The sequence below is a fragment of the Artemia sp. Qi Xiang Cuo genome, chromosome 4 (genome assembly GCF_049724085.1).
Source record: "Artemia sp. Qi Xiang Cuo chromosome 4, ASM4972408v1, whole genome shotgun sequence".
NCBI classification, from domain to species: domain Eukaryota; kingdom Metazoa; phylum Arthropoda; class Branchiopoda; order Anostraca; family Artemiidae; genus Artemia; species Artemia sp. Qi Xiang Cuo.
Window position 1 is genome coordinate 63,625,993 of NC_142797.1, and position 12,381 is coordinate 63,638,373.

At 33.1% G+C, this 12,381-nt stretch overlaps 1 protein-coding gene across 5 annotated transcripts in view; it reads right to left on the bottom strand.

Moving 5' to 3' along the window:
* Positions 1 to 4,566: 4,566 nt before the first annotated feature.
* Gprk2 (G protein-coupled receptor kinase 2) overlaps positions 4,567 to 12,381 on the bottom strand; it is a 205,007-nt gene continuing 197,192 nt past the window's right edge. For all 5 annotated transcript variants that reach the window (XM_089088485.1, XM_089088486.1, XM_089088484.1 and 2 more), the window contains one exon: positions 4,567 to 9,357. In XM_089088485.1, the coding sequence (XP_088944611.1) occupies positions 9,349 to 9,357 (9 nt within the window). In that variant the 3' untranslated portion in view covers positions 4,567 to 9,348. The remainder of the gene's footprint in view (positions 9,358 to 12,381) is intronic.

A 12,381-nucleotide genomic window follows, 5' to 3' on the forward strand; every position in this document is an offset into this window, starting at 1 on the left:
TTAGTTTCTGAAAAGATCTTGTCAGAACTAAGAAAAGCCTGCATAATTCAAGCATCCAGAGAAACGGGTCAGTTTTCTTTAGTAAATTTGCCTTTATGGTTCTATGACTCATTTTTCTTTTTCTTTCAATTGGCTCCAAATATTACCCCCCCCCCCAGATTCTGACGAAATTAAACCACTGGAGTATACTCATTAAATAGTTCTGCCATCAATTACCTTCTCTTTCAGTGCTCAATAAACAACAGTTTCTTAAATTTTGTTTTCTTTTTAAACATTTGCTTCAGATCTAGTTAACGTCGTCAGATTGTTTTGTTAAAGGAATATTTACTTAATCTTGAGTATTTACTTGAGCAATATTTTTTCTAGTTATTCGGGAAAGACGAAAGGTCTGCATTCGGAAATGTTATCCTCTTAGTAACTACTGACATAAACAATTTAAATGCTGTTAAAAATCTGGCCAGAGATAAGCAAATGAAAATATCAGTTATATCATATGCAGCCACATACAAACATCAGCATCTACTAGCATCTAGTCTAGTGATTCTTTTTTGGTTTGGTGACTTTCGGTGATTTTTCAGAAAAAAACTGATGATTCAATCCAAAAATTGTAATTTTACCATTTTAGAGCTTTATCTTTAAAAAGCAACAAGCCACAAACAAAATTCTTGCGACTATGCTTTTTAAATATAATCTATTGTCAGTGAGTGGCAAATTTTTTTTTTTTTTTATCAATATTAGATTTAAAAATTTTTTTTAACAAAATTGAAGATTGAAACTATGTCTTGAGCAGAGCAAAAAAGGAATCTGCTAGAAATCATAATGAATAGTGAACTAAAACTTAAAAGAAACATATATGTGACGGCGATGAAGTGATTCATCGCCGTCTATATGATCATCTCACGAAACATAGCCTACTCAGTGACACCCAATTCGGGTTTCGAAAAGGTCATTCCACTAGTCATGCTGCAATTTATATTGTTGATTTTGTAAATAATTGTTTAGTAAATGGTAAAATCCCCCATAACAGTATTTTTTGATTTTAGGAAAGCCTTTGACACGGTAGATTTTAAAATTTTATTGCAAAGATTAGAATGCTTAGGTGTTAAAGGAGTGAGTTTGAAGTGGTTTGAAAGTTATTTGTGTGGGAGGTCTATTAAAGTGATGATTGATGATGCTTTTTCTTCCCTTTATCAAGTGTCGTGTGGTGTGCCACAGGGATCGGTCCTTGGTCCACTTCTGTATCTGGTTTATGTGGATAGCATGAGGTTTTATCTTCCAGATTGTTGCTTAACGTCATTCGCTGATGACACTGCAGTTACGTTTTTTAGTCGTTGTTTGGATAGTCTTGTATTGAGAGTGAAATGTGTTCTGAGAAATTTCCATGTTTTTACTAGCTTGAGTTTGTTATCAGTTAATGTTACTAAGACTAATTTTATTGTATATTCTAGAGTAGGCAAGCCCAGTGATATTGATGGTAGAATTCTGTTTAATAATAAGCCTGTAGTTCAAGTTCAAGAAATCCGGTACTTAGGTTTTTTCATTGATCGTAATTTTTCGGGGAAACGCCACAGTGATGTTGTTGCCACAAAGGTTGCACGTGGCCTTGGAGCGATTCGTCGTTTTAAAAATTTCTTACCTCAGAGAGTTTTATTGCTTTTATACCATGCTTTGATCCACCCATATACTTCGTATGGCTGTATGTTATGGGCAAGTAATTTTTATGTGAATTTTAAACGTGTTCAGACTCTTCAAAATAGAGCGATGCGTCTTATTGGTGGGTATGCTGAAGCTGTAAATAACACTTCAGCTTGCTTCAACAAGTTGCAAGTGTTGAATGTAGGACAGCTACGAGACTACCAAATAGGAATTTTTGCTTATCAATGCTGGAATGATGTTAGTCTAGAGGTTTTTCGCGATTATTTTAATGACAATAGGTCTTTGCACCATTATGAAACTCGTCATGCTAGTGATTTCATTGTTCCGAGTAGAAGTGAAACCAGGGCCGGATTCAATACTAGATTTTCAGGACTTAATGTGTGGAACTCTATTCCAGACAGCATTCGGGCGGCTGAGCACCTGGGGCTATTTAAAAATAAATTGAAAAAATATCTGTTAGGTCAAGGTTCATATTTTTTTTTCTTTTTTTTTTTTTTTTTTTTTCTTTATTATTATTATTTATCTTTATTATTATTATTATTATTATTAAATGAATTGATGAGAGATTGATTTTTTTTTTTTTTTTTTTGTTTTTTTTTATTTTTAGCGTTTGTATGTAATTTGTGTGTGTTGTTTTTTAGTGTATGTACCCGCCCAGTCGCAAGTGCTTTTTGGTATCTTTCTTGGGGCGGGTATTGGCATATTTGTTAAATGTATTTTGATGTTAAATAAAATGAACTGAACTGAACTATTAGACTTAATTAAAGGTGGAACCAATAATGAATCTGTAATGTACTAAACATAAAACTAATATTAAACTTAAACTCAAAACGAAAAGAAATTACTAAATATATGATCAGGGAAGTCGTCCCCCTTGTACCCCAACTATAGTTAAAGAAAAATGTTAAATACAGATATTAAAGTTAAAAGAAACATATATTAGACTTAATAAAAAAACGGGACTTATTATCTACCAAAAACAAAGCTGAGATTCAACTAAAAGTCAAAATGAACAGAAATTACTAAATATATGAACTGGGAGGTCGTCTCACTTGCACCCCAATTATAGCGCAAGTGTCATTCGCGCTTTACTGAAAGCAATACATATTTCTCCACATCCTCCATATATCTACTAAAAATGTATAGTCAACGAGAAAATACTGTATAATATAAATGTGTATTTTGCAGCTGAATGAGCATCGGGAAAAATATTGTTTTTTTTTTCAGTGGCGCCGATTCACGAAAATGTAGGGGGGAGGCCAAGCATTTTCTTTGATTTTTTTTAAAATGAAGATAAAGGAAACTAAACAACATTGAGCAAGTATATCTAAAACAGGGAGTAACCATAGATCTTAATTCTCTTAATTAACAGCTACCGCAGCAACCACGATTTCCTATATTGCAACTACCGCTGCAACAACGATTAGAATTATTCCTAAAAATAATTTTGTGTTAATTACAAAAGGCACTATATTAGCAAATTTCCTTAAAATGCACCAACAAACAGCTCCCTATGATGTTTGAGTGTCCCGCTATTATTCCTAAAAATAATTTTGTGTTAATTACAAAAGGCGCTATATTAGCAAATTTCTTTAAAATGCACCAACAAACAGCTCCCTATGATGTTTGAGTGTCCCGCTAGCTGGAGAGAGGGAAAAAAGGAAAAAAAAAAAGAGATACTTTCTAAGCGGAATTGATCTAAAAAACAAAGTTTTTCTGAGGAAAGTAAAGAGTGAAGATGAAAGTTAAAACAAACAAAAATTATTACTTCACAGTCTATCTAATATATGTCGATAAAACTAGTCAAATAAACCAACTGATGATATTCCCCTATGTTTGTAGGATTATAGAAAACAAGCGTTTTACTGAAAACACAAAAACCAAGTATAAAAAACAAGAACATTGATTTAGGGGACAAAAGTGAGTACGTAGCGTTTACTTTTTTTTGAACTTTTTTTTTTAATTATTAGTAAAAAGAATGAATAAAGGTAAGAATGTGACCAGATGTGCTTAATTGCATACTCATATACCACAATATGCCCAAAACATCAACATTATTTGACAACACTGGCCCAAATACTGCTATTTGCACTCGATAAAAACTTGCTGATCTTGGAAAACTGGAAGAATATCATACCGCAAAATGCCTTTGTTTTATAAAACAGATTCGCTTTTCATCGATATTCATCTAGGCGTAAATGTATTACCATTCCACTACACAAGGAGACATGTTAAGAAAACAATCCTTTTATCCTTTTCCTCGTCTTTCCTACACTCGTTCACAACCACAAGCGGATCTTACCGTCCCCTCAGTGATGCGACTCCATTTGACAGAGGACTTTTTTACCGTTAAGGTTTTAACTATGTTATTTCATATATTTGATTCTATTTAGACCTAGACTGTCTTTTCATTGAATGAATCTTAATCGATACCAAAATTTTCATTTTGGTATAAATGTATGAACCACGCCAGGTCATAAGGAAGCATGTTAAGAAAACAATTCTTACTTCATAATATGCAAAGTATTACTAGTTAACATATTTTCCAGCGGGAGAACCTTTATCATCACTTCTTTCGCTGTATTTTCAGTTTTTCAATAATGATGTCTTTTTTTCAAATCTTGAAAATCGTTTATAAACAAACGCCCAAGAGCCATCTAGCTAATCTAACCTGGCCTAATTTCACCAAATTTATGAATATTTGCCTATTAATATCCTATTGGTAGATGGCTGTTAATATCTTTTTGGTAGATAATTTTCATATATAGACTATTTGAAAACGGATAAATGAAGTCAAATCTATGTTTTTTTTCCACAATTTTGTAAAAAAAATTGTATAAATTTTGTCACAATTTTGCTAAAAAAAATTTAAACCCTCATCTGAAATCGAAACACTAAAAAGACTCAATATAAAGGCAAGAAATACTTTATTAAATTACAATTGGGGTTAGAGCTGTTAAAATTGGAAAAGACAAAACCTAAAGAAAGACAATAAAAAAAACAAACTATTTTATAACCCATGCGAAAGGCAGTGGAATCAAAAGGAAAGAAGGCAATAGAAAAGAAACAACAACACTGAAATAAAACTGTTCTATAATAAAATATCAATACTGCTATCTGAAAGTGTAATTAGGAATATCACTATTGGGCCGTCTGAAGTCGAAATGTATCTCGGTGAAGAACGTTTTCAGCGATTGCGAACTGAATTTGCGATACTGTAAAACGGCTGCACATGGCACACTTTGCACAAGGGTGCACAAAACGAAGAAATGGATTCACTTCGAAGGAGTCATAAGTCAAAACAACAGGTTCGGCAATCATTTACGGTCCATCTAACTCAAAATTTTACAAAACAAAATTAATATTATTTATAATTCTGTTTTAATATTAATTGTTCACAGTCATAATAAAATAGTTCTTTTTTATTATTTCTATCTTGTAAAGTATGGAAAGACATTGAAGCTTCAAAGCTATTAATATATATGTTATATATTATATATTAATATATGTAATATATTAATATATATGTATACTAATATATAAGCTTTATATATATATAAAGCTTATAATATGTTCTTTGTAGACAATATATTTAGATTTCCGACGGTCATACTGTGCGAGCACAAAAGTATTTTCTGGCGACATTCCAAATTGAAAATTTACAATAATCACAGTGATAACAATAAAACGAATGTTTATGGTACTGCTGATTCACGTTTCACAACCAATTAATCTACTTAATTAATTAACTAATGAATTAAACAACTAATTAAAACTGATCTTGTTTGAAACCAAAAGATGACTACCTCATTTTTGTATAAGAAACTCGTTTTGGCACTAATTTGAATTGTCGCCCGAAAACTTTAAGGAAAACATACGCAATGATCAAACTCTAAAAAAAAATTCATAAATTTTTCTCACTCTGTATGTAAAACTAAACAACAACTTTGAAACACAAACCCTTATCTGTTATTTGACATTGGACAAGTTACGTACGAAGAAACTTCACACTAAAGGGATGTACAGACACAGCGTGTTCTTTTAACATTTTAAGAGCGCATATGTACAAACGATAGGTCGGCCTTTTCACAGAAAAGGCAGCTTCCAATTAATGAAATACTATTCTCACAGATCCAACGTCGAAAATATTCAGCTTTATTGATTCTAAGTTTAATCTACAAACAAGTCCTAGTTTAAAAGGTGACGCAAAAACAGTTTGGAAAAGTTTGAAACGATTTTTTCTTTAGGGGGAGGGGTGTTGTTTTTTTTAGATTTATCTCAAAGAGAGCGTTTGCAATTTCTATTAATGAGATATTTATTCGTAAGTAGTGTGGTACCAAAGGTGAAATGAAAGCTATTTGGTTATCACATTTAAATGTAGCAGTGATTGTTATTTTTCACCCCTCTCGGACAACTTTTTTAATTCTCGGTGTGGCCGTTAAACTAATGTAGTATTTTATTTATTATTTTATTATAGAAGATTTCCCTTTCTTTCTCTCAAAAAACATATGCGGGGTTTTGACCTTAAACAGCATTGCTCTGTGTTCGTCTCAGGCAATTTTGCAATGGGACACAATATCATAATAGAAGAACAACGCTACATCAGTCCAACCCTTAAGGGAATTAATGAGCTTAAACCAAAGAATACTTCAAACTTGTGCCTTATCCAATTTTGTAAGCAATAAAAAAGAGGGAGGTAAAAAGAAGCACGTTCAAAAAATCGCAAAGTTCCACCCCCGAAAATTATCCTCTCACGAGAGAACTACAGACCATGATCTGGATTTTAGTATTCTTGCCAAACGATACATTCCTAAAATTATTAAGTACACATTGGCTAATTGGCAAATATAACAGAGTTGTACTCGACTCAAACTATAGTCAAACTTGTTAAAAAAAGCAGATTTATTAATTATCCGGTACCATATCTATACTGGATACTTTCATGTACCGGATACTTTCCACTATATAAGCGGAAAATTGAAACGACATCAGCTTGGTTTGAAGAGCCCATGCAAATATGCTAATACTAAATTGACCTAAGTATTTTCTAGTAATACTATGCCTGAAGACTTTATACGACTCAGCATAAACCGACGCTCCGAGTGTCCATCAAAATGTATTCGCTCTAATTGCCTAGTCCTAAAAATTACCTTTGGAAGTTAAGTATAACCCAACTCATCAAATTATGAATAGCTTGCATTATTGGCACTGTTTTCGTACAATTTTTTTTGTCAACACTTGTGACTATAGTTTGACCTAGGTATTAAGTTAGCTCCGTAGTTAAGAATCAAACATACAAAATATCTTTTGTAATGCCAAAACAATAAATAGCAGTGGAATCACATAGTGGTTGCTTTTACCCTCTTTCATTTATAACTTCAAAGACGTATTCCAAACACTTTGTAAAGAAGAGAGTAAGAAAAAGACAACACTGCACTAGCGCTAGCATAAGAAAAGGGGGGAAAAGTAATAGCTATGACTACTGAAATAAGCAATATAGCTATTACTATTTAGCTTAATTAAACTATCAATCATATAAGATAGGACTCAATATGCGTTTCATTGTCAGTCACGTGGGCGCCAAAGCCCTCTTGTACAGTAGTATTTGTTAGGTTGTCGCAATTCAAAGCTCAGGCTTCTAAGAAAACGGATTATTCCCCAGCCTCACCTGGATGTGATACTTTGTGCACGATTCGTTATCAATCCTTTGGCTGGAAAAGCTTCTACAACACACACTTGATCTTAACGCCAAAACACTTCTCGAAAAGAATATCAGTCGCAAATGTTATTGGCCTGAAGTTTGTAGAAAATACCCACTAGAAACTGCAAAAAAAAAACGTTTGTGCACAAATACGATACGTTTTGTATCGTTATCGTAAGTTATCATAATCGTATCGTACGATAAGATGCATAAAACGCATTGATTTAAAATACAAATTAAATCTACTTGAGGGTATATCCCTATTTGAGAGACCAGACTCTAACAGCAATTAAATCAAGAAAAGCACCGAGCTATCATATCCCATTCACTGGTGGAGACAAAGTTCAAAATTTTAAACTACCATATTATTCTTATTCTTGTTTTCTGTATTTTTTTTGTGTCCGTGCGTCAAGTACGTGCATTTTAGCCTGGAGTTTGTTAAATTGGCTTCAATTGCTGACTTCACATTTTAGACTGATTTCCTTACGACACTCAAAACGGACAAAATACAACAGCTGAGTTAATTGACAAGGATTTTTGATGCGTTCATTTATCTATTTTGATAATTTTGACTGGTAAGACATACTTCAAATATCACGGTGAACACTTGATCATACGGAGCCCAGGGGACTGAAATGGAGCCGCTTATAATTTAACTGTTACCACAGAGTCACAAGAATGGGAGCACCATCGAAAATTAATTAACATTAAGAAATAACATTAGTTAATTACCATTAACGATTCATTAACAAGAAGCACCTTTGTGTAAGAAAAAAAAACCGATAAGTTCATATAATACAACCAGAACTTGCAAATTAAAAAAAAATGTCTCTGACTCTGAATTTATGGCAAATAGATATTCATGTTTAGCCTGGCTTGATAGTTCCTGAACGAAGCTAGTTGTTATTGAGTAAATTATACGAGCAAAGCCGCTTGGTGCGCTACTAGTGCTGCTTGTTAGCAAACACATTCATAGGATAAATTAAATTTTATATTAGGTATAAGAATTCACTCTGTTTAAAGTTACTTTGTTTGAAAATGAAACACGGGAAAACAAAAATTTCTACCTGTTTGGGCTAGGCGGAAGATAATAGATGCTGTTCATCTACAAGAATTTAAATAATGCTGTACAGCCTACATCCTGCGGTAGCAAAGTGGAAAGATGTTCTACTCGGCAAAACGAGGCCGGAGATTCGATTCCAGCTGCCACAAAGTAGGGCGACATGTTTTCTACCTTGCCCTATAAAGAAGACTCACTTCCATTCGAAGTTTCGATTGAAGCTTCGATTCGACGGCCTATGCGCCATCAAAGGCTTTGAAAGATCGTTTTCCAGTATATTGTTTATACACAATCTGGCATATTGCTACAGAAAATAATTTCCTGAACGGAACTCGTAAGAAAATAAAATGGTAGAATTGCCTCCCAAAAATCGGTTCTTATAGCTTAAAATTAGGTCAAAAGGTTCGAAATGTAATAAAACTTCGGTTGTTAGATGTTGCTTACCTTTGGAAAACGCAATCTATGTGTCACTAACGGAGTACAAATCGTAAATATAGATGAAGTACCCCTATGTTCCACATTAGGAAGGACGTTATTCATTTGTTATACATACGATCTATGACAGTCAAGGAAAGTGTTTGAAACAGGTCTAAGAAGTTTACATGGCAGTTTCAGGGATAAAGAGATGGCTCTTCAATCACTATGTCTTTGAAATGATGTTCATAGCCAAATCTAACTGTAAATTATCTTCAACAGATAAATGATTTGCAATAATGAAGTACATTACTTGAGTCAAAACAATTTAAGAAGTCAAAAAACAGTTGACCAGAGACATGAAAGCTTAAAAAAAACAACACAAAAAAGTCACATTGGTGTGATGAATACTAAAAGTCCCTTTTGTTTCCCAAAAATGGCAAGGGGTGAGAATATGCTTGATATTACGTTTTCATCACAAGCTTGAGGTGCAAATGTTTGGCCATCATTCAACTTGCTATCGTCTCTATAAAAAGAAATAAAATTTATCAATACCATCCATTTCAACATAAAGCGTTGCGGAAACTTTGTAAGAACACAACGTTGAACGCTTTATGAAACGCAACGCTGAACGCTTTATGAAACGCAACGCTGAACTCATCATAAAATGTTGTTAAATTCCTCTTGTTAAAGAAAGTCTGAAATCATACTCAGCTCAGATTGCAAATTTTTTTTGACAAAATAAATGTTAAGCAGAAGGCTTGCCGGTAGTTGTAAATAAATAACTAAACATAAAGAAATTTAAGGAAATGTGTGTTATCAACATCATCGATATTATCAGAATTTATTTTGGAAACACTGGTTTATTCTTGAGTTTTGGAAAGAAATGTAAACGAAACATCTGGGTCCATCTGTATGGAATGAGCTACCAGTGTGCATTTGGGCAGCAAAACACGTGCCTCTGTTTATTATGGGTGGTAGGAGGGGTCGGGGAGGTTTGGGGGGGTATGGGAGGCTAGGTGGAGCTGGAGGACAGGGTGAGAGAGAGGGGGAGGGGAGGGAGATGAGTCCCGATGATTGATGAAGAATGAATATGTTATTGCTTCTATTTTATACTTTTGTTATCCATTATTATTTTTATTTGAGTTGTTTTCATTTATTTACAATTATACATTTCTTTGATTTAATTATTTAACTTGACAGGTCAGTAGTTACGTGGACTTTCGCAAGACCGCAAACCTTCATAGGTTTTTCTTCAGTGCGAAAATGTTGTTTATTTAATTATTTAAATTATTTAATTTAGCAATTATTTAATTTATTTAATTATTTGTGATTGTTAAAAAAACAAAGTTGAAGCTGTTATAGCTGGTTGCATTAATAAATGAAGGTTTACATTTACCATTATTTTACCTTTTATTCAATTTTTTTTTCTTCATTAAGATAGGTCTTCCAGGACAACCATCTCAAAGACCTAAAATTTTTATTATTTTCCCAGTAATAATCTATTTTTTTGTACAATCTGTCAGCTCTTTATATTTTTTCCGACAATCCCCCCACTAGCTTTAGTGCAAAGCAAGCCTTTCTTCGCAAAGTAGGAGGGCTATGGTCTATGAATTTTGATAGTGTTTTGTCTTGCTGTACTCTTCATGAAGAAATGAAAGGTGTCAATTGACATCCTGAAACAATTGAAAACCCAGCTACTAAAATTATCCTTGGAGCTCGCTATCCCTCCTGTGATGAAGGTCTAGCCCAATAAATATGACAACGTTATAGAAGAGATGACATTTATTAACCAAGAACTTTTTACTGTCCTACAAATTTTATCGATGGATCCTCCCCCTCCCCCTCCTCCCACGGACGATAGCATGGGAAAAGACTGTCGTATATATCTTGATAAAAACAGATCTCCTGGAAGCAATTCCTAGCTCCCGGAAATTCCTAGCGGTGCCCAAAACAACAACAAAAAGTAAATATGACACTAGACTAGACCATAAAATTTGTGAGGTCGACCCACCCCTATTAATGCGTTTCAAAGAGTTCGTGATAACGAACTGTAAGTAAGGAGCGACGCAGCTCAATTGTAAACGACTCTAAAAAACAATTTTGATGACAATAAGTGCATCAAAAGAATTGAATCTTATGCTTATTCAAAATATATAAAGTTCATCAAGTTTAATGTAATCCATCAAAAATTATGGGCCAGAGAAAACGTTCTCACTTCATTTACTCTATATTTCATAAAGCGTTTCCACTTTTAGTTTTCCTTTCTTTCTTTTTGACTTACAATTTTTATATTGGTCAATTATTTCCGTTGGGTATTTCCTCTACTTTCGTCGTAAGCTTTATTGGGTTTACCCACACACTTTAACAATAGCTTAGCCAATGTAATTTTGACGTACTTGCGTTCGCTTACTCGATATTCAAATTAATGAAGATATCTCATTGCTGGGTATTTTCCAGGCAACTCCGTCGATCTTAGGAGAGTTGAATGCGTACTTGACAGAAGGACTAATTTTAACTGAGGTTCGTAGTTGAACGTTAATAAGATAAAAATAATAATTTATCGGGAAATTACTAAAAAAAAAAAAAAAAAAAAAAAAATCACACTGGAATAAACAAGCAGCATGGGCAAAATAAAAACCAAAACTATTAAGACATTAAAACAGTTAAAAATTATCAAATTCTAGCAGCTATAATGAAAATTATGCAAAAAATCAGAAGAGAAATAAAAAAATGACAAAAGCAAAACAACACCAGATAAATATAGGAGAATAATTGGAAATTTCCAAATGAACTTAAAGGTGTAAACTCGTTTCGACAGGATATTAAAGGGCGGGCGAATTAGTTGTAAATTTAAAAGGTCTAAAGATTTGAAGATTTCTGCTTCCCATTCCACGTTCGGTCCTATTGATTATTTCCTGCTGGACTTTCCTTCTCTTTCTGATAGTAAGTAATTACACAAATCATCTCGTGAATTTGTGGGAACAAAAACGAATTTTACGAAAAAAAAGGACTTTTACGAATCAGATGATGGAAACGTCAACGACAACTAAAACCTTAAAAGTGTAAAAAAAAACAAAAAAAAAAAAAAAAAACGTTAACAGTGTAAAAGAAACGTTAACAGTGTAAAAAAGATCAATTCCTAGGAGAATTACATTCTCTTTAGGATCATGAACGGCAACATAAAATATCCTTGTCAACTTATAGGGACCTAACATATTTTAGGAATAAAAAAAAGCAAAAAAAAGGACTTCTCGAATCAGGTAAGGGTAACGACAATAGCTAATCCAAATTCAGGCGTTAAGCAACTTAAATTATTTAAAGGAAAAGAGCATTAGCTGGCACTAGTGTTATATAAAAGGTTGCGATGCAGTATAACGTTTGGTGTTTCTTGTTTTTTTTTTTACAACTTCGCAATTGTGTTTTTTTTTCCAGAAATTAATATCAGACACTTATTACTACACTAATTTTGCCAATTAAACTAATTACACTGAGTCTGCTTGATTATTGTACTAATAAACGGTAAATGTTTGATTTTTTTTTTTTTCCC